Source organism: Prunus avium, chromosome 3 (genome assembly GCF_965620075.1).
Source record: "Prunus avium chromosome 3, drPruAviu1.hap1.1, whole genome shotgun sequence".
NCBI classification, from domain to species: Eukaryota; Viridiplantae; Streptophyta; class Magnoliopsida; order Rosales; family Rosaceae; genus Prunus; species Prunus avium.
In genome coordinates, this window is record NC_142286.1 from 11,534,344 (window position 1) to 11,560,765 (window position 26,422).

The 26,422-nt window shown below is 36.1% G+C and overlaps 2 protein-coding genes and 1 long non-coding RNA gene across 5 annotated transcripts; all 3 read left to right on the forward strand.

Annotated features, from left to right (window-relative positions):
• Positions 1 to 1,561: 1,561 nt before the first annotated feature.
• On the forward strand, positions 1,562 to 5,364 carry LOC110764372 (uncharacterized). Its single transcript, XM_021967332.2, has 7 exons — positions 1,562 to 1,705; positions 2,574 to 2,986; positions 3,542 to 3,618; positions 3,732 to 3,768; positions 4,022 to 4,193; positions 4,485 to 4,824; positions 4,907 to 5,364. Exons 2-7 carry the CDS (start codon positions 2,587 to 2,589, stop codon positions 5,174 to 5,176), a joined length of 1,296 nt encoding a protein of 431 aa, XP_021823024.1. The 5' UTR covers positions 1,562 to 1,705; positions 2,574 to 2,586; the 3' UTR covers positions 5,177 to 5,364.
• Positions 5,365 to 9,453: 4,089 nt separating this feature from the next.
• LOC148295627 (uncharacterized) lies at positions 9,454 to 13,043 on the forward strand. 3 transcript variants are annotated; one of them, XR_015834320.1, is made up of 4 exons: positions 9,454 to 9,781; positions 11,367 to 11,478; positions 12,328 to 12,602; positions 12,683 to 13,043. It is a non-coding gene; the product is annotated as an uncharacterized LOC148295627 (long non-coding RNA). The 3 variants fall into 3 exon arrangements; XR_015834321.1 differs by having other exon boundaries at positions 12,328 to 12,371; positions 12,456 to 13,043; XR_015834319.1 differs by having other exon boundaries at positions 12,328 to 13,043.
• Positions 13,044 to 23,208: 10,165 nt separating this feature from the next.
• LOC110764526 (uncharacterized) lies at positions 23,209 to 24,948 on the forward strand. The gene is made up of 6 exons (XM_088250548.1): positions 23,209 to 23,251; positions 23,316 to 23,392; positions 23,506 to 23,542; positions 23,796 to 23,967; positions 24,257 to 24,593; positions 24,676 to 24,948. The coding sequence occupies exons 1-6, from the start codon at positions 23,209 to 23,211 to the stop codon at positions 24,943 to 24,945; spliced, it is 936 nt and encodes a 311-aa protein (XP_088106674.1). The 3' UTR covers positions 24,946 to 24,948.
• Positions 24,949 to 26,422: the final 1,474 nt, after the last annotated feature.

Sequence of the window (26,422 nt, forward strand, 5' to 3'; positions counted from 1 at the left end):
GGTGTGTGTAATTTACATCTTCATTCTTTAAAGAAAGGGTATAAAATAGAAGACATAAATATACTGATTATATATATAATATATGGAAATTCTCCTATGCGGATATTCGTATGTTATTATTGTGCAGACGTTATGTAATATTTTGTACTACCTCTCCTTGCTTTCCTCCCTATTAACTATGATGTCCGCATGATAATAACGTGCGAACATCCGAATGAGAGATTATATATTAACATCTTCAGATAATGAAGAAAAAAAAAAGGAGTCATATATTCACTTGTAATTAATCAAGCACTAGCTAGGGAACAGTTTACATATATAAAAGGAGTCCAATTTCGGCTGATCTGGGGTTGAACCACAAGTGGTGGTATTCCATATGTTTTAATAATAAATAAATAAAACCAAGTGTTTTGTTTTTATAAGTAAATTAATCTCAAGACACTTTCATGCAGAGTGTGATACTTGTCATATAATGCCTAGCTCAAGGACTTCTTGGAAGGCCAAGGCTGTTATATTCAACCATTTGAAGAGTAGTGCAGATGAGGACAGATTAAATAAGATTGTTAAGAATATGTACAACAATAAACAAAACAGTGGGGAACAAAAATCAGAGAAGAAGAGGACAAATGATTGTTTAGAAAATATGGGGGCAAGAAAATTATGTGCATGCATGGCCAGGTTTACATCAATGATATGAGGACGACGGTTTACCTTTCCCACTGTATACTTGGACCGAGATTTGATTCATTTTGCAATAGAATAATTGGGTTGGAATAAAATTAACAATCTATATAACATTATAAGTTTTTATATATATCTATACATACACACAACTTCAACGGAATACTTTCTCAAATAAGTTTATTTGAGAGATCTTTCTATATTGTATTTTAATGATCCGAATCATCAGTTTTTTAGGTCCATCAAAAATATATATCTCTGTGAAAAATCACTTAAATTCGAAATCACTCAATCAAATGGTTGTCATTTTTCGTGTTTTCTTGAAGTTCGTTTATTTGGTGGTCATTACTAGATGCCTTAGTAATCTATGAATGAAGAATCGAAAAATAAACAATATGGATAGATTGAAATAAAATTTTACTGAACAATCAAATAAAATTGTTATGGATCCCACAATAGAATATATAACAATAAGGAGATAGACCTACTCACTAGCAGAGGTCAACTAATAAAGATTATCACGGATAGGTAGGCAGAGAGAGAAATGGACAACCTGTCAAATTAAGAACAATCGGTAAAGAGGAAAGGCTCGAGAAGTCACATGATTTTCAACAGTAGTGTTTTGCTGTAAAAATATAGATCAACTCCTGTCCGACTCCGACCATCGTCTTCTTATAATACAATATTGTGAATTATTAAATATTAATTATTGAAGTCTAAGAATATATGAATGTAATGCAGCATAAAGCTTTATTTCCACATATTCTTCTATATCTCTAATACATATAAATTCAACTTAGCTATATATATTTCTCGATACCACAAGGAAGGAGCACACAGTAAATGCTCTCTCTCTCTCTCTCTCTCTCTCTCTCTCTCTCTCTCTCTCTCTCTCTCTCTCTCTCTGTGATTCGCATGTATGTACTGTTGGATCAACTGGGTTTGGTGTCAGCTGGTTACATGGTGGATTTATGATGAAGGTTCAGTTGAAGTGCGCAGTGCTTGATTTCTGTGTATGGATATTGTAAGTTTGAAATTATAACCCTCTATCTTGAATCTGCTTTCGAACATATGTATATATATATATATGTAGTAGCTGTTTATAGCTAGGTTTTGGATAAAATATTCGTCGTTTGAGGTAAAACTTGATAAGCTTTATTTAGCCATAGGTTTAAATCTAATTGAAAGTCTTATTAATTTTCATCACGATGACTTTAGAATCAAGGAGAAAAGAAATGGAGGTGCTTGTTGATCACTAATGGGTTTGTACTAACCTTGATCACTTTCACTTTCTCTCATGTACTTTGGATTTCACAGTTATTGAGCAGATTATTAGATTCATCTCAGATAATTATCAGATCAAAGAGTACTGAATTGAAACTTTCATAATTCATGATCTTAATTATCTTCTCTCTCTTACCGTTATTTAAAGCTACTATCATCATTAATTAAATTGAATCGCACAGCTGCAACCAAGTTCATCAATCTACTTGAGAAAAGGAATGAAAATGATCCATGTGGATTTTGCTGCTACACTCCAAACTACCACTCTAATTTACCCCCTTCTAGGGTGACGGGTTCGGCTCGCGTAAGCAAGGACTAAAATGCAACACTTTGGAGTAGAACTATGTGCCTTAACTAAACTAGTTAGGATTTAGTTTTCGAAATTTGTTAGAAGTTTCTCTAGATCTTGGTACCATACAAGAAGAATTAATGATTCACGGTCTGATAACAGAACAAGCTTGCATGACTTGGCAAGACAATTTATCTATATATCTCATATATATGTATAGAAATTTATATATAAATGAACTACTCTTACTATATTGTTGCAACATAAGATACTTATATTGCTAGACTAAATCTATACCAATATTGATCATCAAGTTCAGAAAGTGATGAGGCATGCTAAGTGGAGGACCGAAAGAAATATATAGAAGAGATATGGCGCCTGAGAGAATTGAGATTTCTGATGAAGATGATCAAAGCAGTGATGCAAGTTTCGAAATTCAAGCTAAAAATGACTGTTTACTCAGTTCTCAAAAGTGTTTGTTCTTTGACCTGAATGAGGAAGCAAGTACTGGAGATGATGATCAGGATGTTTCATCCAACGAAGGCACCCAAGCCGTCGGCAGCAGAACATCTCCAGAAGGTAATTTAAGTTGTAATAACACAAGTGTTGAAGGAAAAGAACGGACAATTGCAGTAAGGCAATATGTTCGATCCAAGATGCCGAGGCTTCGTTGGACTCCTGATCTCCATCTAGCATTCGTCCATGCTGTTGAGAGGCTCGGCGGACAAGAAAGTAAGTTTTAATTTATTTACTAAGTAATTTACGCTTTAGTCTCTTAAGTCAACCATTGTTGGGTTCAGCTGATCATAATACAATTCAATGGTATGAACTTTCTATTTTGAGTTTTCTTTAACAATGAAAGTATATATAGAATTTATTTTCTAGGGTCTTACAATTTTGCTTTTTTTGACACAAACTATATTCTATTTTAATTTAATCCAAACTACGACGGAGAGAGAGATTCGAACTCAAGTGCAGAGTGGGGAGCACATCTAATCTAGCCAACTTGGCTAAGCCCATATTTGCGGTTTCACTATTTTGTTAGTTTGCAAGAAAGTATAGTAGTAAGGATAACTTGAGAGGTTTCATTTACAAGGACTCAAACTCAGTATGCCCATTTTGAAATATATATGTGATAAGTTTAATTGATTTATCACTGTTGAAAGCTTGAGCCTTAAGTTACCTCTCAAGTTTTAAGCATGTGGACCAATTATTACTTGATAGTCTAATTCATATATTGGTGTTGTTCTCTTTTAAATTTCTGTTTTGTAACTGAACTGAAAACAGGAGCAACTCCAAAATTAGTTCTTCAATTGATGAATGTGAGAGCACTTAGCATTGCCCACGTAAAGAGTCACTTGCAGGTAATTAACTTTTCACTGGTGCCCCTAACTGGATATGTTTAGTTTTTATTTTGTATCAATTAATTTTCAGTTCTATAGTTTCCTGAATCATCATGAAATTTTTGAATCAGCAGATGTATCGAAGTAAGAAGCTGGACGAGTCAGGCCAAGGTAAAGTATCAAAACCCAGCTTAAATTTTGGAACTAATTCGCTATTGGTCCCGTAAATTTTTATTTTTTATTTTGAGAGGAAACTGGAAACCCAAAGTGTTTACATGAAGCAGATGTGGATTAGGTTTGAGTTGATCCCTTTCCCCGTAGATTAGAGTAGTTTTGACCAATTGGATTCTTATTGTACGCCATAAAGCAATGCCTTTCTTCGAGAGAAAAGCTCACAAAAAGTTTGTATACTTGTTCTGTTCAGTTATCTCTCAATCAAGTAGAGGAATGCAAGTAAAAGATCACATTCTGGAAGTCTACCGCAAATTCAATCCTTATGGGCACTTAAGACATGTTGATGACAACGGAAGCCATTTTTCTTCTCCACCGGTATTGAAACAGCAGCCATATGATGATTTCAACGCAAACTCTTCAAGGTAATTTAACAGTCAAACCTAAAGAACTTGTATGCTTAATTATTTACTAAATTAAGGGAGAAATGTTGCTTGGTAGACATACGGATCACATGTTAAGTTGCGAAACTGTAAAACTGGACTATTGTCGGACATATGAATGGATTCAAGTTTGGATATATATGTAGTCCAGAATTCACAGTTTCACAACATAAAATGTAAGCCATTTGACGAAAAGAACATTCCCGGTATGAAAGGCTCTATACACATATAGATAGATACCAACCTTGAGCTTTTTGTGATCCTTTTGTGAAGGTCGATTTCATTGTGGAGAGAAAATTCCGGGATAGACAACCATGGGAGCAATATAAGAAGCTCACACATTTTTCATGTAAGGGAAGCAAGAACAAGAGATGGGCCTTTTAGACCCAGCCGATTTCTTGAAGAGAAGAGATGGCCTCCTTGTCAATTGATTGGAAACCACATGAAGGGTAGGAGACATTTGCTAAACTTTACTTGGGGTGATATCAACAATGTTCCACAACCTAATAACTTAGTATGGAGCGCCAAAGCAAGTACCATTAACCAACATCAACCCAATACATGCAGTCCAAAGTTCATCTCTAGTAGCTATGAACCCTTATCTCAGCTTGAGGTAACCACTTTTGCTTCAGTTATATAATTATTTGTAACATTTTTACTGGCTATGCATATTCAAGATTCATTTTGATACGCAGGTTCAAAAACTTCAATGCACAAATGAAGAAATGTTTCAACCAAAAGTTGGCCCCAACATGAAAACGATGAGACAGAAGACATGGGTACCAGATTTACAGTTAAGTTTAAGTCACGATTTCAGCAATGGCAGTGTGGTAAATGATAGCCAAGAAAGCAGGAAAGATTTTGAATCAATGCTTTCTCTTTCGTTGTCCTCCTCTTCGGCCAGGCAACAAGAACAATCCACTACACCTACGTCAAGAATTCGACTCTCGGTTTCAAGGACTTAGGTGTTCTTGAAAGAAAAAAAGAAAAAAGAAAACATTAAGATATTACCCAAGTTGTAAATTGAGATCAACAAACAAATTGCACTAGAACTACTTATGGGCTAAGTACTTAGTACGATCTGACCGTGCATGTTGATAAGGCATGGGAGTGAGATCTTGTAAGTACTTATCTCAAAAGGTCATCTGCGTGGCCTTGAATAATATGGGTTTATAAAATTGAATAATTAGTTTCTAGTTATTATTATTATTATTTTTTTGTCTGAAGAAAAAAACCTAGAAGGTTGCTTGCTCTTCACACATAGAAGGTGATGTGGATCACTCGAGGATTTGCTAGTTGTATGTATAATGAAGCACAGGACGATTCATAAGTTGATGAAAGTGTACGTAATTCTTGATTACCCCTTTCACTTTGAGGGTCACCTTTGCCAATTTTCTTGGTGAGGATGCTGTGTAGCCGTTGAACTAAAAAAATAAGGGAAAAGATATATTTTTGGTTACTGGAGTTAGGGTAAAAAACGATTTTGGTCACCGTAATTTTAAATTTTCTAATTTCATCATTGCACTTGCAGTAGTTAACAAATCAAGTCCATTCTAAGACTAGGAGGAGAGACTTTGGTAGACATTCGAAGTGGTCGTCGTCCATGGACGATGGATCTGGGTATACTCTGACGAAGATATGGGTCAATAGATGCCATATTTTCTTAGGTCATGTTTGATATGGAGGATTAGATTGGTCTAACTTGGACTAATAAAATGACTAAATTTTATGTGAATCAAGGAAGAATATGGATGGTGTTTTCTAACTTGAAGGATTAAGGTAGACATGTGAGGTTGATGTTTAAAATTTATCTTCAGTAATCCCCTTGAAATTGATGGGATTAATAGAGATAAGTTTTAGGCATCAACCTCTTATGAATAGTTCATCCTAATCCTCCAAGTTAGAAGACAACACCCATAATATTTCTTAGTTGCACATGAAATCTAGGCCTTCTAATAGCTAGTCAAGTCTACTCCTCCATATCAAACATGGCCTTATGGTTTTGCTTATTCCTGCGTTGATTAAAATGGATAAGGGAGAAGGTTAGATTAGGGTTAAGGTGGATTTGGGGTAGATCTGAGAGGGGAATTATTGGTTTGCAGAGATTTGAAAGAGGGTTTGCAGATTTTGAAGCAGCTATACAAAACAATACTATTAAACACCCTACCCCACTTCCCTATCTTCCATAGAATAGAGTCCAACCAAGGTGGTGCCGCATCAGTCCAAGGGAAACGGGTGCTTTCTTTCAAGCCATATTGGGCAAGAGCATGTGCCACACAATTGGCCTTTTGAGGTTGATACAAAACATCTGTCGCATCCCTATTGAATCTTCCACCACATTTCCAAATGCTGCTCCACCGGTCCATTCTACCATTAAGCATATACGGCTTCTTGGGAGTTAGTTGCAAGAATAAAGCGATTAAATCCCAATGAGCCCATTATCATTAAATCTTAGGTCATGGTTTTGAATAATTAAAAAAAAAAATACAAGCGATATTAGGTGATAGATAATTCGAATCGTCTCTGATATTGGGATAACCACTTAAGTTACAAGTTCCTTGTTTGAATAATCTTTATATACGAATATAAGACCATTATTATTACGAGCTCTAAAGTCTTGTGTTCAAAAAAAAATTTATGATTTAAAAGTGAACTTTGAGGGGTTAAAAAAGTGGTCATTCTATCAACATTTGATGACGGAAATTGTCAATTGTCCTCAAATTGTAAATGGTAGGGAATACACTGCCCAAAATGCGAAATTACGGATTATTGCATTTTTGTTGATAGAAATTTAAAGTGAATTTTAAATCGAGAATGACAAGCACTACCATGACAATTAATAAAAACACTATCTGACCACCATATATACATGCATGTACGAAGCTCCTTTAATATAACATAGCCTAGAATCCAATACCTTATTTTTGGTTCAATCACAGTTGGAAAAAATACAGAGATTACAAGAGCCAAAAAGGTCAATACATAGGAACAAAGAACAACAAGCATTGAGAGTTCAAATTAAAAACCATTACAGTCTAGCAAAATGAATCTTCCCCATCACAAAGCCAAAATAAAATACAAAACAAAAGCAAACAAAGCCATTGCCGCAAAGGGAACAAGGACTGCACCAACATAGCGACAAAAGGGGAGATACACTTCCCTCACACAAATCAGCACAGCTACACAAAGAGACCCACCAATTTGCAGCCGAGAAACAAATTTCCCCAATCACAAAAGTACATCCACACTAGAACATCCATCTAAGACTCACAATCTCTGTGAAGGCCGAATCCGCCTCTGTACCATAGAGAAAACAACAACCATTCAAACCATGGTATATCCCAAAAGACCAAAACCAAGAGAATGGAAGATGGTGGTGCAAACACCAGAGCAGGAGCCATAGCTATAGCCATAGTAAGAGCTCTATACACTTTCCAGAAAATACGCGAAAATTCGCTTATAGAAGTGGTTGATGTAGCCCAATGGAGAGGCCATATCCAGAATGTGGATAAGGCAAGAAGAGGAGGGGATGTAGAGGAGGAAGTAAATATGTTTGTAGGGGGTGTTTGGTGACGAACGGGGGACACAAACTAGCCTGACATTTAAACTCAGATCTGAGCACAAGGCTCAAACAACCACCACTAGGGAGGAGCCACCAACTCTTAAGAGAGCCACAGCACGGCCAAACAAGCTCTTGCCAAAAATAAGAACACACGCACCATGAGACACCAATGCAAAAAAGATAGAGAAGTAGCAGAGCAAACGAGAAAAGGGGGAGGAGGGATATGCCTCCTCCTCCCCAAAAAGAGAACTGTGCAACGATGAGAAGAAGAGAGGAAAAGGCACTTAGGTTTTTGTTTTTGTTTTTAATTGTTGGGAATCCAATACCATTATCAACAAAAACTCTACTTATAAGAAGGATATGTCTTGTTTACCTAAATTCGAACTTCTTTTATGACACAACTATAAGATCTCTTTCCTAAGTATTTCCACCTCCACCACCACAACCTCCACCACAACCTCCACCACCTCCACCACCACCACCACCACCACCACCATCACCCCCACCACAACCTCCGCCACCGCCATCGCCATGTCCTCCGCCCCCACCACAACCTCCACCACCACCACCATCACCCCCACCACAAGCTCCGCCACCCCCATCGCCATGTCCTCCGCCCCCATCTCCGTGATGACCATATGCAAAGGTATCTGAAACATTTGGCACATTATTGTGTTTCTTCTTGCGAGACGATTGACCACAAGAAAATATTACAGCTGAAATTACTGAAAGGGACATCAGGATCATGCAGAACAAGAATAGTCCACCAGCAGCACTTGGAAGCAATTCATCTGCATGACTATCACCTATACCAACAGGGTTCCTAGCCATTTCTGTTCGTGTTTTGCGAGCCTAACATTAGGAGGAGGAATTTATTTATAGATCCTAATTCCCATGATAATTAATAATAATAATTTTTTTTAAAGTTGGATAACAGACGCTATCTCCACCTTATGTTGCACCCCACGTGGATTGCATGTCACTAAGGCTTGCCCGTAATTATGTTCACATTAGACTGTATGTTGTGAGGGTCGTCCACTTTGGCCAAATAAGAATATGCCCGTGAGAAAATGTAATCATGGCGCCCTCGCTTGATTTGATCATTGATAAAAAAAAAAAAAAAAAAAAAAAAATCTGCAAAGAAAGAATGACCCCAAATTTGTGTGATATCGATTAAAACAATTCCTAATGGATGGTGTAATATTTGTTGTACTTGTACTTCGAGTCTTTTCTTTAGTTCATTCGTTCTTTGGTTGAGTGATTAGTAAGGAATTTGCTTAATTTAATTCAAGAATGGAAGTACAGAGGTTTATCTATACTATATTTAAGAGAATCCTCTTTGTCAATTAACCAGGAAGAATTTTTATAATATTTTTAATAGCTAAGGTAAGGTTGATATAGAGTATGGTCTCATGTTGGCCCCAATCCCATCTAAAAGATAACTATATCTTCCACTCATAGCTCATGGTTTTGAACAATGCCAGCGGCTCAGGTGAGAATATCTTTTTGCGAACCTCTATTTGGGGCTCTATCTCAGCCATTGAAGTGATCTCAACGGCTGAAGAGAAAAAACAAGCTCACAGTAGAATCGGGTACAATGCAGCTCCTCTTTTGCCGCTCACGCCTTTTTTTTTGTTCATTCCTTGCACCGTTTAATTATTTTATGAATAATAACTTCAAACCCCCAAAATCTCACACACAAGTACCCAAAAGGTCATAACTCCACCCAAAAACCAGATTAAAGAAAAAACTGTTTTCATTTGTGCAAAATCTCACGACCCAAAATCTCTGAACTTCTCAAATACCCATTTCTCAACTTCTTCGTGATCGAGTGTTGCCTCTGATATCAAAACCCTTTCCAGTCGCCCATTCATTCCATCCTCCGTAATCGAGTGTTGCCTAAGAATCATCAGCGGTTTGTCCAAAATTAGCTGTCCCGACATCTGCATTTCTGAACTTCTCCCAAATCGAATTTTGATCTTTCAAAGAAGCATCAACCAGTTCTGTGGTAAGTGAACTGCAATGAAAGCGAAATTTAAGAAGTGTAAGATTATATTCTATCTACCGACCTTTTGTAACTCTTCCTCTTATCAATTTTATCGCTAAATGGAGTTTATGGATATGGGTGTGTTTATCGTAGTGTGAATGAGTATCCGTTTGTAGTTTGCTTAGTTCCTGTGAATTTTGGTTTTGCTAGATTAGAAGCAGTCTATCTGTGCCTGAATGTTTAAGCCCTTGTAGTTTGCTTAGTTCCTTTCTTCTTTTGGTCGTTTGTATATACACTCTTGTTTAGTGTTTAGAATGGCATTTCAAATGCCCTCTGACTCTTATTCTTCTTATTGAGATGCTGTTCTTACTGAAATTGATATCCCCTTTGTTGACATTGTGCTTCCTTTCTCTGACGTGTGTCGTCCTGTGTGGAAGGACGCTCTGTGCATGTTTTTTCCTTTACGTGTTTTTATACTTGCATGTTATTCTTTCCAACTTTGTGCTGAATCACAGAGTTAAAGAAAAATTTCTTCCATTGAAATAGGAGATAAACATGCCCTGTTACATCATGATAAATATAAGAAGAAACTAAGCACTCTTAAACCTTTTCCTATCGAGACCCAGAACCTTTTCCTCCACCATTAGTCTCTTAATATGTTGTCTCTTCTTCTTAATCTTAGAACACCCAAAGAGCATACATAGGTTGTTTCCCAATCTGTACATGTCTGCTTAGTTGCTCAGAATTCTTCCCAAGCTATGCAATTATGAAATATGTTTGTAATTTCCAATCAGAGCTTTAGTCATCCAAAGCAATAAGTGTATAGGAGTAGTAGGCTAGGTGGTGTTCCATGACACTTCCACAGCTGACTCGCTTAAGTGCTACTAGGTAAAGCCATCACTACTGCCAGCAGATCTTTTTAATTTTTCTCTGCTTTTGATGTTTTTATGCTTCTGACTAAGATAAAGATATAGTATAGTTGTGCAGCTCTCCAGTTTTCTTTTTTACTATTGGTTTGTTTCTGAATAAATGTCTGAGACCCCAAAGAGTTTTTTGTGTTGGTATAATCTCCTTACCATTAAAGGCCACAAGGTGAACACGAAAGTTGCTCTAGCCTAGGTTTAGGTAATGGTGGGGAAGCTGGATGATACCAGCCTCCAGGCACAATAGGGAACATTATGTTTACCATTGATTGTTGGGGTCTTGTTTTATTCAAATTTAAGTCTAAGCAAAAATGTCTTTGTTTATCCCTTTATCTGGTCAGCAGGTAGTAGTGGTAGATTTTTCTTGAATCAATATTACATAATAAACCATATATTTGCAGTTTTTCACTGGGTATGAAGAGATGAGCTTTTTGGTTGCTTACTGGATATTTGATTGTAGTGACCATCAATTTCTGTCATTGTTGGAGTTATGGAATATGTTATTTTGAGTATGAGCTTTGGATTAGTTTAGTAGTAGATCAGGGTGAGAACTAAATAATTAATTTGTGGTCTTATTTCAGCAAATCTTGGGAGCTCATATATCATAAATTAATAGTATTTAACTTTTTGATAAAATAAATGTTATATGTAAGAGTTTTAATGGTTTTGGCTTTTTATGGAAGGAATGGTGCCTGCATTCATGGTGAACTATATCCTTTTCCATGTCATGTGATACAGGGCCTGTACCTGGGGACCTTGATCGGGAATGGAATTGAGAAGTTAGCATCGATATAGGTATGTGTTGATCATATTGTGAGTATTATGGACATGGGTATCCAATTCTGTATCCGAATGTGTTGATAATAATGTGAGTAGTATGTATATGGATATGATTTTTGTATCTGGCCAATAGGTGAGTAGTACCGATATGGGTATCATTTTTGTATCTTGCCAATAGCTGAGTGTGGAGTTGGGTATCATTTTTGTATCTTGCGAATAACTGAGTAGTATAGAATATAGATTTGGGTATCATATTCTGAATTTGAATGTATGGGTATCAATTTTGTATCTTGATAATAGGTGAGTAGTATAGATTTGGGTATCAGATTTTGTATCTGAAGGTGTTGATAATAGTGCCAATAGTATGGATATGGGTATCATTTTTTTATCTTTCTAATAGGTGAGTAGTATGGATTTGGGTACCAGATTCTGTATCTAAATTTGCAGGTTTCATTTTTTATATCTTGATAATAGGTGAGTAGTATGGATTTGGGTATAATTTTCTGTATCTGAATGTGTAGATAATAGTGCGAATGGTATGGATATGTGTATCATTTTTGTATCTGAATGTGTTGATGGATATGGATATCATTTTTATATCTTTCTAATTGGTGAGTAATATGGATTTGGGTAGTAGATTATGTATATGAATCTATTGATAACAGTGAATAGTGTGGATTTATTAATTACTCATGCCTGAAATCTTTGTATTACTTTCAGTTCTCCTTTAGTATTCTAGCATGAAGACAACTATGCTAAGTTCAATGCATAGTGATGCTGCCATATGTTTCTCCCTAAAAAGGTCATTCATAGTGCCATGAATTCATCCTAACTATTGTCTATTTTTCAAATTTTTTTTTACAGAGAAGCGTTGTTGACCAGCTAAATTCTGGGTTGGAAAATATATAGTAGGAAATCAAGGCCCAGCTGTTTAGAGTCCATTTAACTAGTTGTGAAATATTTGTGTATGATTCGAAATTAGATTTGTGCAGAACTCAAACATTGATAAAAGCACTGCAGCCGGTTGCGAAATTGATCCCTATGTTGTTAAAAGAAGCTGGATATGTTGACGGTTGTCCTCTACTAACAACTGAGTGGCCAGTTAATCGAGTAATTGATGCTCCCCAACAAGTTGGTGGGTGAGTAACTTTCCACCTACAAATTTACATATGTTATGTACAAATTGTGGAATGATTCACGGTGTCTTGCTAAGTTTCAGGGGGGACTGCGGGATGTTTGTCATAAAATATTGCGAATTTCTCAGCTCCAATGTAGACTTGGTGCAAATTTGTGATGAGGCCATCCATTTATTCTAGTTAAAGCTTGCTATAGACTTGTTGCAGGGATGCTGCAGCATATAGGAGTGTGATTGTGGGTGATGGAATTATTGAACTGTCTGGGTGGTTTAGTTTTTAATTTTGTTGGTAAGAATTGTTTAGGTACTGGATGAGGATTCGGTTGGGATTACCAAATCCCGTCTGATATGCACTGAGGGTACTTAGTTATTTCTTTTCCTGGGGCTATGCCTCCTTTGTTTATACCCAAAAAAAATAATTTGAAAAACTAAACTTTACCAGCAATGCACTCCATTTTAGCTAACCACAAATATTTTATTATTTTAAATTCATTACAATTGTAATATGAAAAAATTTTAATTTTTTTTTGAAAAGGACCCAAAATGACCTTCTCAGCACCGCAGTGTCGACAGCTCTTTGTTTCAATGCTGGCTGAAGAAGTCGACATTGCCCACAATGAAATGCCTATATTGCACGTCTTGACCATATGTATAAAATACACGGGAAAGAAAAACATAGTTGAAATACAAAACATAAACAAAATAATAATATAACAGACTTGCACGTGTTCCTTCAAAAAGGGTACTTGTGATCGGGTGATGGTACACGTGTTCATTCACTAGTAACCCCATAACTGGTTCCCCATGTGTCCCAGTTGTGGCTTTGGGGTTGGTTTCGGTTTCTTTATCCTTTTACAGTTCATAATGGAGACAACGACATGAGGGCTTGATCAACACAGCCACGTATAATATTAAACATTAACTTGGGTTTTCAAACGTGCACATGTACAATATTATTTAATACCCACCCCAAGTTATTCTTTCTTGATAGCATAAAAACATATATAATATGAGAAGGAAATGTCATATTTCCATAATACTTTGTACGAGTAACCCGTAAACCCTAAACCCTAACCCCTAACCCCTAACCTCTAACCCCTACCATGTAAACCCTAAACCGTACCATTTGTAATAAAATTTTGAAGTTTTAACAACAAATTAGATTTGGATGAGATGCCAGCTGGCGACATCCCTTGCTGACACGTATCCCCTTTCAAAAAGATATAATCAAATTTTGTTGTAAATACATTTAAAATATTAAAATAAATGGGAAACAAAATTTTGACTTTATAAAATTTGGAGTAATAATTGGAGCAAGAGTTGTTGTAAGGGATGTTCAACATAGTATTATTGTTGGTATAGAAACAAACTTGGATTTGAGAAATTATTTGAATTTTTATATTTCAAAATTATATTTTCAAGATTAAAAGATAAAGGAAACGTGACAAGGAGTTGGTGGGAATTTTTGGTGAATTTTCTGAATTTGGATTAATTTATTATGATTTTTGGAAGTTAAAATATGAAAAATACTAAGAAATGGAAGAGAATGACACATGGCAACATCTCATAGGTGGGTCATAAAAATTTATGACATGTGTCAGTATCGCGTAACGCCACATGTCACTAGAGGTTCATTTTTGTATTTTAAATGTAACAATTTCACAAAAAATGAATAATACTATTACTCTCCCTTACAAGAACTCTTGCTCCAATTATTACTTCAAATTTCCCAAGGTAAAAATGTTGTTTTCACACATCATAGTCGAAGATAATGTCACAAGGAGATTTTAGAAATGTTCTGTGCATTTTTCTGAATTTTTTATTCACTTTTTGTCAATTGCTTAAGTTTAAGATACAAAAATAAACCACTAATGACACGTGGCGGTACACAATACTGACACCTTTCAGACACTCTGATGACGCACCAATCTGGTGCTGCCATGTGTCATTTTCTTCCATTTATTAGTATTTTCCAATGCTTGAAGTTCCAAAAATCATAATAAATTCATACAAAATCTGAAAATTTCACCAAAGAATCCCACAAACTTCTTATCACATTTCCTTAATCTTTTAAGCTTTAAAAATATTATTTTGACATATACAAAATTCAAATAATTTCTCAAAGTTAAGTTTGTTTATATACTAACAATATTACTATTACTCTCCCTTACAACAACTCTTCCTCCCATTATTACTTCAAATTTTCCAAAGTCAAAAGTTTATTTTCACACATCATAGTAGAAGATAATGTCACAAGGAGTTTTTAGAAATTTTTGGTACATTTTTTGGATTTTGTATTCATTTTTTGTGAATTTTTTAAGGTAAAGACACAAGAATGAAGCTCTGATGACACATGGCATTACGCGATACTGACACTTGTCGGAAACTCTGAAACGTACCTATAAGACGCTGCCATGTGTTATTATATTTAATTTATTACTATTTTACAATGCTTTAACTCCCAAAATTCATAATAAATTCATAAAAATTCACAAAAAAATTACTTCATATTTTAAGCTTTAAATCCATTTCGATATCAAAACAAATAAATAATTTGATAGATGCCAGATGGCAGTGGTACGATGGTTAGGTGCAAGGTTTTTACCTTGCCTTTTGGTTTGGCAGAGATGACCACGTTGAATGATTATGTTACATTATATGTTTCAATGCTCACAACTCTTACAACATATTTCCTTGCCTTTAAGGTTGGAAGTTTTCCCATTTCACTGCAATTTCCTTCCCTTTTGTAGAAGCCCTAATGAATAAGTATTGAAGCCCTAATGAAATCTTTGTGATGCTTTTATGAAACATATTTTGACAAAAGTCAAAATGACATGTTTGGAACTTTACAAATTATTGAATGTGCTAATATTTTCTTCTATTACCCAAAATGATACACCACTAATGCTCTAGTGAATTCGTTCGGACACTTTTATAAAACTTGTTTTGAGAGAGTGATACTCGTAGAATGGATATAATTTATAAATGATTCACTTCCTCCAATTATTACTTCAAATTTCCATAAATAGTAATTAAGACTTCTTAGTAAAAATAAAATAAAACTTAGGAAGCTTTAGTAAAGCGATGTTGAAGCTGTAGTGAATCCTTTTGAAGCGTTTATGAAACATATTTTTGTGGCAAACAAGTGATGTTGCAACATTGTGATTCTGAACACAAGGCAACCAAAGCTTTAAACAAGGGCCTGCACAAATTAAATGAACACAATAAAAATAAAACCAAGCTACTAAAATTCCAATATTAAACCCAAAACGAAACAAAACAGTCCCAATTTAAGAGGAATACTCAACAGTAAATGCAGCAGTACCAAAAATACGTTTAAGCAATTTTTTTTTTCTATATTCGATTACATTATGATTTAGCATATTACTGGTATCAGTTTCCAACGCTGCAGACAAAGCAAGATATGCACAAAAAGCGACATAATGAATATATCAAGAACCCTTCAATAATTTATCAATAACCAGTGAATAATGTATCAATAGTCCACCAATATTGTATCAGTCACCCATCAATAGTTTATCAACAACCCATCACTCCTGTCAATAGTTTATCACTGTCATAGAAAGTTTGAAACAAAAACACAACTAATAATTGTCTTATTACACAAAAACACCCAAATTAATGTCAGTTGTTTTTTCAATTGAGTACATGTTCACTAGGATGTTGTGGCTCTTGAGAAAGCTAAGACTAGACAAACATCTACCCCTCTAGTAAATACATCATTTTGTTGGTCGACAAAGATGGAAATGATAATATAAAGCAACATACGGCTGATTATCTACCAAATTTCAAGTGCTAAAAAGGCTTTTAATAAGGCATACCTGTAGCAATTGCAATTAGTTCCAACTCTACACCACCAACCCATCTGACAGCAGGCAAGTTCATGTGCATCAATAGGTGATTTGCTTCATCATCAAACCCCCATTGACAGATGACCAAGGTAGCACCCACATCCTGCATATCAGTGATTATCCGTGAGTAAACCTAGATGGTATAGTAATGAAGAAAAAGTTGCAGCATCCCTCTGTAGAAAGGAAAAACCAAGAAAATATGTCCCGTATGCCCATATGGTAGCCACAAATGACACAAATGGACAAAACATTAACAATATAATGAGTATTCTCATTAAACCAGAGAAACAATGACCAGTATGCATAAGGCTATGAGATGCCAAACAATCATTATCAATAATTGGAGCCCTATGAAACCTATAGCATAACTCGAAACAGGCCTTACCTACAATGAATCTCTTTCCAATGAACTCCACAACACTGTTGTCCTCTATCCAGAGGTATATCCAGCTGCAAACTAGAAGAGAAACACGAATATATCATAAGGAAAATTAAAAAATTTCTTTTCTTTAAGAGAAGGAAAATAAAAATCTCTGAAGAGCCCCTTAAGGGACTTATTCCTGTTTATGCTAGGAACTCTAAACCTACTATTTGGCAGTTGTAAAACTTTTTCCCCCGACTAACCATTCAGTGAAGCGGAGGGCAAGGCAGGCAAAAAACCCCTCAAGTCTACATCTATAATCCCAAATTTGCCACATACCCGCACACCCAATACCCATTTCGCCAAAATTAATGTCTTTACATGAGATTTATTCAAAATACCATATTTTTAAATGTTCAAATTAAGAAAAGGAAGAGGAATGTACCAGATTTCTTAACCAGAGCAAGGAAGGAAGGAGATAACCTCTGCAAGAGACAAGAACCAGAGAAAATAATGAGAAGAGCTCACTTGTGTTAATCATGAGGAGACAAGAATCAAAACACAGTCTTAATCATCAAACAAACACATAATAACATAGCCGAGTTGTTCAATCCATTCTATGCTTTTCTATAGCCCATAAATTATAAATATTGGTACAAAGGGTAGACAACAAGCAGAGACATGGAATGAAAAACAAAACCGCAAGATCATATCCTAATACCCACAAACAAACACAATCAATCATATTCAACCCCAATATAAATCATGCCCACCCAAACAAAAAAATCTAGTTTTTTTGCCTTTCTTCTAAATAAAACACCTCAAATCTACACATACAACCCCAAATTTTTCACATACCTGCACATCCAAAACCCATTTCCCAAAAAGAAAGCGATAGATCCAGATTGGTAGCCAGTCATGATAGTTTTCACGAAAATATTTCAGAAGAGAAGAGTGATGCTTTGTATAGAAATGAAAGCGAGGAAGCCAGTCTATTGATCCGTCTCTGAATATGGGTAGATGGAAAAATAGATGAGAAAAGAGGGATGTAGTTTAGGGAGATTGAAAAGTCATCTGGAAAGGTAAAGCTGATTGCTTTAAGTTTTTTAATATAATTTTGGGGCTAAAATATCAACATTCAAGGACAGAGTCAACAATGCGGGAAAAAATGGCGCCCACGCGGGAAAGAAATATTTTCCGAAAAAGTTTTGGAGGAGAGAGGAGAGAGAGAGAGCAAATTGAGGGTCAGATTCTAGTACAACAGAGTACAACAGATTCACTTAGAATTGCTTTTTCTGAGCCATTAGATTAAATCCAACGGTGTTCTCAAAAAGAAGTTCTCAAAAAGAAGTTCCCACCAGAGAACAGCCCTTTAAACAATATTTATAAATGAATATGAAATTAGGGATCAACATTTGGCCCGTGGCGAATGGGCCGAAGTGGGTAGCTCGATGACTCAAAGCCTGTTACAGCTCGTTGTTTAGGCTCATTCGGTTTGGTCAGCTCTTAAATTGGATAGGGCTTGGGCATAGAATTTGAAACCTTCAGTCCGTTTACGGCTCGGCTCGCCTAGGCCTGTTTAGGCCCTATTTTTTAAAAAACTTAATTGATCCACTCGCTAACCTCAGTTTAGAGTTCATTGAAATAATATAATATGTAGAATGAATTAATAAACTTTTTTTTTTTTTTTTTCACATTTGTTATGCATGAAGTTAATTTTTCAATGTTATCTAAAAATTTGTAACAAAAAGTTATAAAAGACATTGAACTACAACGCCACATCTAAGTGCACTCTCTAACCTTATTTTAGACTTAATTCAAATAATGTAATATATTAGATTAATTAATAAACCTTTTTATTTTGTTTACACATTTATAAATTGAGTTCATTTTTTCAATGTTGTCTAAAAATTTGTAACAAAAACTTATAAGATATTGAATTGCAACTCCACATCCAAATCCAATCACTTGCAAAATCAAAAAGGCATGGCCCATGTAGGCCCATGTTCGGCCCTGCCCACTAGGCTTGGCCCAGGTGGCGAGTCTGGGCTTAGACATTTAAAATCTTGGCTAGACCGGACTTAGGCTGAAAAGGCAAAATTGAGTTGGTGACTTGTGCCTTGTGTGTTGAGTGGCCCAAAGACGAACCCTAGACGAGATGATGGTTAGAGTTGGGTGGGCAACCATATATTTTCTGGAGTATCTAAACTATTGTTTTCTAATATTTAATGCATGTTTGAATTTCTAGGTTATTATCTTTGTTTAATATAACTCTTTGGGTTAAATGTTATATGATATAAAGTTATGGTTCTCTATTAGATGCAGACTCGAAACTTACAAAAATATATGTTTACGAAAAGTACGTACTTGTAGCTATAAAGTTATAAACCAGAGAAATCAGCACAGCTTTAATCCACAATCACAATACAAACCAAAAAGATATTAGATTCTGTTGACAGAAATTTGTTTAACTCTCGCATGTCGTACAAAAGAAGCTCCATCAATATAACATATAGCTTACAAGCCAATATTAGTATCAACAAGAACAATTAAAAGAACGACAGGTTTTGTTGACATAAATTCCAACTTTTTTTTATTTTATGAAAACATAGTTATATATATCTTCCTAACAACCTCCACCTCCAAAACCGCCACCTCCAAAATTACTACCTCCACCGCCACCTGAAAAACTGCTACTAGCAGCAGCATCTGCTGCACTATGGTGTGCAGCATGGTGTGCAGCATGGTGTGCAGGGTGTGCAGCATGGTGTGCAGCAAAGCCACGGCCACGGCCACCGCCTCCGTCTCTTTTCTTGCTTGATCCTTCATCATCACCACAAGCAAATATGACCATTGATATAAGTGAGAGAGACATAAGAATCATGCAGAGCAAAAGTATCCCCCCCGAGTTGTCTTGAATGATGCCTAGTTCCTCTGCGTGGCCACCACCTAGAACAACATATGCTCCTCTAGCCATTTTTTCGATGAGTTACAAGATTAGCTAACAGTTCGTTAATCCAAGCATATATATATTTATAATGTAATGTCAACAAATGCCGTGTGCAATTCAAAGTCCTGCTATTCAAAGTATTCGGTTCACGATTCTAGCTGTGGAAAATTCGTTCTTCACAACCTGATGTTGAAGAGCTCGAAGAGACAGACAGAAACTTGTGAAAATTTTCAAAGAGAAAGGGATAGCTAGATTGAGATGCAATAATTGCTGCTAGCTTTATGTTTTGCTTGGTGAAAATGCTAAGAAGATCAGATGTGAGATTTTGTTTCTCTCTTCCTTAATTGTGGACAAGAAAAATACTTACGTCCACTCCAGATTCCATCTCCCCATGGACATTGACCAATGATATTTTTGTACATGTCTTTTCTTTTTAATTTTTGGGTTTTTATCACAATGGTCCTAAGGTTGGCGAAATTATCACATTTGATCCTTTATGTTTTTTTGGACATTATTAGTCATTTATCAATTTGGTCCTGCTATTAGTTTCCATCAAAATTTCTCTGAAATAATCACACATGACTTTAAATAAAATATAATGACATATTTTAAATAGTTTAAAACTTCAAATCCTTTAAAAAAAAGAAAAGAAAATTAAGTCTTTTTATAAATAAAAAAGATTAAAACAAAAACAAAAACAAAAATACATGCAACCATCCCCCTCTGCGCTCTCCCTTTGCCAAAGACCCCCACCTTCGTAGACCCACTCTTTGCCTCTGTCTCCAAACCAGCCCATTGCCATCCCTAGACGAGAGAGATGTATAATTCTAGAATCTGCTGAGTTAGTGATATCTCTCATAGGCTTCTTAAAAACCCAAGTAGAAACATTACGCACTGTGCCAGCTTGTTTCCCAGAAGACTTAGACATGGGGGAGGCACGCTCAGGAGCTTGAGCAACCGATTTAGAAGCCTTCTTGGAACCAAAAGGACCAGGGGTGAAACCCGCATCCTCATCGTCCCTACCATCATCATCCCTCAAAATATTAAATCTGGAGCCAGACTGGCTAGTGGCAATCTTCACACCACTAGCCTTATCAGACTTCTTGGTAGAAGAGAATAACTGCCCTTGTTCATGTGGAACCTTCTTTTTGAAATTTTTTGGTTTCATTAGCATCCATTGACCATGCATCTTAGCTGGAATCTTAGCAACTAAATTAGTAGGGTCAACAACAACAACATCCTCATTTGGAGCGAGAGGAGTACCCTCCATATTCTCAGAAGCATCTTCCTCAGCAAACTGCTTTTGCTTAGCCTCCACAATAACAGGGCATGTATCTCTACCATGCCCAAAACAACCACATTCAAAGCAGACTAGCTGAATCCCCTCATAAACAACCCCAAAAGTACGTCCCTCAACTTCAATAAAGGGGATAAGAGGCTTCAATAAATCAAGTTCAACACACAGCCTAGCAAACTTACCTCGAGCTTGACCCATAGTATGCGCATCCACCTTAACGATAGTACCAATGAGATTTCCAATTTTCGTCATAACATCAGTACGAAAATACTCCACATTCAACCCATTGATTCGAATCCAAGCTGTCATGTGAGTAACCCTCTCTTCTTTAGCATTAAACCTAGGTTTCCAATTTTGAGTCACAATATATTGCCCAGCAATTTTCCAGGGACCGCAAGTGAGCACATACCTCTTATCTTCCTCAAGAAGAAATTTGACAACGAAATAATTGTTCCAGATCTATTAAACTCATTGGACCCTTCAACTCCCAGCGTTGAAGCAAACGATCACGCAAGAAAGTATACGAAAGAGGGCGACCCATTAGCTTGATAATCACAGCAGTCCTCCAAGGCGTGTACAAGCAATCCTTAACCCTTTCAGAAAATTCAATGGATGGAATAGCCCCATGCTTGATTACAACATCATCATCATTGATTTCAAACTTATCCTCAGCCATCCCAAAATCACCAGAGACTTTATCTTTGAAGCTCATTGAAATTGGGGGCAAAGAAGGAGGAAACACATCAGAATCCAATCCACCAACATCCAACATCTCCCGGTTACGAGCATGCTTCTCTCCAGCAACTAGGCCCTCCTTTGAGCCACCACCAGCAGCGAACACAAACTCAGATATCCCATCCGCCACCATGGGCAGTGGAACAGTCACAGCACAATGAAGAGCCAAAAGATCGTGAAATCCCTAGAAAAACCCAAGTGCGTGCAGCGCGTTCTACAACTAGGCCTCTTTCATGTTTTTTTCCGGATCAATTCAAACCTTTTTTAGTTCATTCGTTCTTTGGTTGAGTGATTAGTAAGGAATTTGCTTAATTTAATTCAAGAATGGAAGCATAGATGTAATTGTAAACCTGGATGGATCAATGTTAAAATGCAATACGCAAGATTGATATGTGATTCAATCCTTGTACTACACAGCAAAATAAAAAATCAGAACACAACAAACTGAGAAAATAAACGACGACAAAGTGTTTGTACGAAATCTCGCACGAGGAAAAAACCCTCCACATAGGAGAGAAAAACCTCAAGGCACACAGCCAATTTCACTAAAAACTTGAGGACATATACAAGACTCAATTGATACTCACTGACATATACAAGACTCAATTGATACTCACTACTACAAAAAACGAAATAGACGACGGTAATCCACCGTCGTGTATCATGTTTTACAACCGATGAGAAATCGACCGCCGTCTTTTAGCATATGAAATAACGACGGCAAATACCCGACGTCGTTATTATATTACACGTCATAAAAAAACTAAAACCGACGTCGATTTCATACATAAAAGCATAAAAAGAGAACTTTCGACTATAATAGACGACGGTTTTAGTAAAACACAGACGTTTAAAAAATGTTAAATGTCAAAAACAACTACAAACACAACGTAAATATTTTTATCAACGTCTCTAAATCAAACAAAACCGACGTGTAAAACTTAGAAACCGTCGTGGTTAATAAATACTACGTTCACTAAATAAAAAAATTGACGTCTAAAACATATAACATGGCATATATTTACTTGAATTGACGTAAAAACAATAATAACCACGACCCTTTATCTCACCACAGACGTTGAAAATTATTTTCACGGCTTGAACACAAAAACAACGACGTGGTTAACATATAACACGTCACAAAAACACTAAAACCGACGTCGATTTGATACATAAAGCACAAAAAAGAGAACTTTCGACTATAATAGACGACGGTTGTAGTAAAGCACAGACGTTTAAATAATGTTAAATGTCAAAAACAACTACAAAACGGACGTAAATATTATTATCAATGTCTCTAAATCAGACAAAACCGACGTATAAACATTATAAACCGTCGTGGTTAATAAATATTACGTTCACTAAATAAATAAACTGACGTCTAAAACATATAACATGGCATATATTTACTTGATAGTGGACCAATTATTACTTGATAGTCTAATTCATATATTGGTGTTGTTCTCTTTTAAATTTCTGTTTTGTAACTGAACTGAAAACAGGAGCAACTCCAAAATTAGTTCTTCAATTGATGAATGTGAGAGCACTTAGCATTGCCCACGTCAAGAGTCACTTGCAGGTAATTAACTTTTCACTGGTGCCCCTAACTGGATATGTTTAGTTTTTATTTTGTATCAATTAATTTTCAGTTCTATAGTTTCCTGAATCATCATGAAATTTTTGAATCAGCAGATGTATCGAAGTAAGAAGCTGGACAAGTCAGGCCAAGGTAAAGTATCAAAACCCACCTTAAATTTTGGAACTAATTCGCTATTGGTCCCGTAAATTTTTATTTTTTATTTTGAGAGGAAACTGGAAACCCAAAGTGTTTACATGAAGCAGATGTGGATTAGGTTTGAGTTGATCCCTTTCCCCGTAGATTAGAGTAGTTTTGACCAATTGGATTCTTATTGTACGCCATAAAGCAATGCCTTTCTTCGAGAGAAAAGCTCACAAAAAGTTTGTATACTTGTTCTGTTCAGTTATCTCTCAATCAAGTAGAGGAATGCAAGTAAAAGATCACATTCTGGAAGTCTACCGCAAATTCAATCCTTATGGGCACTTAAGACATGTTGATGACAACGGAAGCCATTTTTCTTCTCCACCGGTATTGAAACAGCAGCCATATGATGATTTCAACGCAAACTCTTCAAGGTAATTTAACAGTCAAACCTAAAGAACTTGTATTCTTAATTATTTACTAAATTAAGGGAGAAATGTTGCTTAGTAGACATACGGATCACATGTTAAGTTGCGAAACTGTAAAACTGGACTATTGTCGGACATATGAATGGATTCAAGTTTGGATATATATGTAGTCCAGAATTCACAGTTTCACAACATAAAATGTAAGCCATTTGACGAAAAGAACATTCCCGGTATGAAAGGCTCTATACACATAGATAGATACCAACCTTGAGCTTTTTGTGATCCTTTTGTGAAGGTCGATTTCATTGTGGAGAGAAAATTCCGGGATAGACAACCATGGGAGCAATATAAGAAGCTCACACATTTTTCATGTAAGGGAAGCAATAACAAGAGATGGGCCTTTTAGACCCAGCCGATTTCTTGAAGAGAAGAGATGGCCTCCTTGTCAATTGATTGGAAACCACAAGGGTAGGAGACATTTGCTAAACTTTACTTGGAGTGATATCAACAATGTTCCACAACCTAATAACTTAGTATGGAGCGCCAAAGCAAGTACCATTAACCAACATCAACCCAATACATGCAGTCCAAAGTTCATCTCTAGTAGCTATGAACCCTTATCTCAGCTTGAGGTAACCACTTTTGCTTCAGTTATATAATTATTTGTAACATTTTTACTGGCTATGCATATTCAAGATTCATTTTGATACGCAGGTTCAAAAACTTCAATGCACAAATGAAGAAATGTTTCAACCAAAAGTTGGCCCCAACATGAAAACGATGAGACAGAAGACATGGGTACCAGATTTACAGTTAAGTTTAAGTCACGATTTCAGCAATGGCTGTGTGGTAAATGATAGCCAAGAAAGCAGGAAAGATTTTGAATCAATGCTTTCTCTTTCGTTGTCCTCCTCTTCGGCCAGGCAACAAGAACAATCCACTACACCTACGTCAAGAATTCGACTCTCGGTTTCAAGGACTTAGGTGTTCTTGAAAAGAAAAAAAGAAAAAAGAAAACATTAAGATATTACCCAAGTTGTAAATTGAAATCAACAAACAAATTGCACTAGAACTACTTATGGGCTAAGTACTTAGTACGATCTGACCGTGCATGTTGATAAGGCATGGGAGTGAGATCTTGTAAGTACTTATCTCAAAAGGTCACCTGCGTGGCCTTGAATAATATGGGTTTATAAAATTGAATAATTAGTTTCTAGTTATTATTATTATTATTATTTTTTGTCTGAAGAAAAAAACCTAGAAGGTTGCTTGCTCTTCACACATAGAAGGTGATGTGGATCATCTCGAGGATTTGCTAGTTGTATGTATAATGAAGCACAGGACGATTCATAAGTTGATGAAAGTGTACGTAATTCTTGATTACCCCTTTCACTTTGAGGGTCACCTTTGCCAATTTTCTTGGTGAGGATGCTGAAAGTGTAGCCGTTGGTTGAAGTAAAAAAATAAGGGAAAAGATATATTTTTGGTTACTGGAGTTAGGGTAAAAAACGATTTTGGTCACCGTAATTTTAAATTTTCTAATTTCATCATTGCACTTGCAGTCGTTAACAAATCAAGTCCATTCTAAGACTAGGAGGAGAGACTTTGGTAGACATTCGAAGTGGTCGTCGTCCATGGATGATGGATCTGGGTATACTCTGACGAAGATATGGGTCAATAGATGCCATATTTTCTTAGGTCATGTTTGATATGGAGGATTAGATTGGTCTAACTTGGACTAATAAAATGACTAAATTTTATGTGAATCAAGGAAGAATATGGATGGTGTTTTCTAACTTGAAGGATTAAGGTAGACATGTGAGGTTGATGTTTAAAATTTATCTTCAGTAATCCCCTTGAAATTGATGGGATTAATAGAGATAAGTTTTAGGCATCAACCTCTTATGAATAGTTCATCCTAATCCTCCAAGTTAGAAGACAACACCCATAATATTTCTTAATTGCACATGAAATCTAGGCCTTCTAATAGCTAGTCAAGTCTACTCCTCCATATCAAACATGGCCTTATGGTTTTGCTTATTCCTGCGTTGATTAAAATGGATAAGGGAGAAGGTTAGATAAGGGTAAAGGTGGATTTGGGGTAGATCTGAGAGGGGAATTATTGGTTTGCAGAGATTTTAAAGAGGGTTTGCAGATTTTGAAGCAGCTATACAAAACAATACTATTAAACACCCTACCCCACTTCCCTATCTTCCATAGAATAGAGTCCAACCAAGGTGGTGCCGCATCAGTCCAAGGGAAACGGGTGCTTTCTTTCAAGCCATATTGAGCAAGAGCATGTGCCACACAATTGGCCTTTTGAGGTTGATACAAAACATCTGTCGCATCCCTATTGAATCTTCCACCACATTTCCAAATGTTGCTCCACCGGTGTTGTGCCTCAAAAGAGGTGTTTTAAAAATTTATAAACTCGCAAGCGCACGAATCGAATACAGCATAA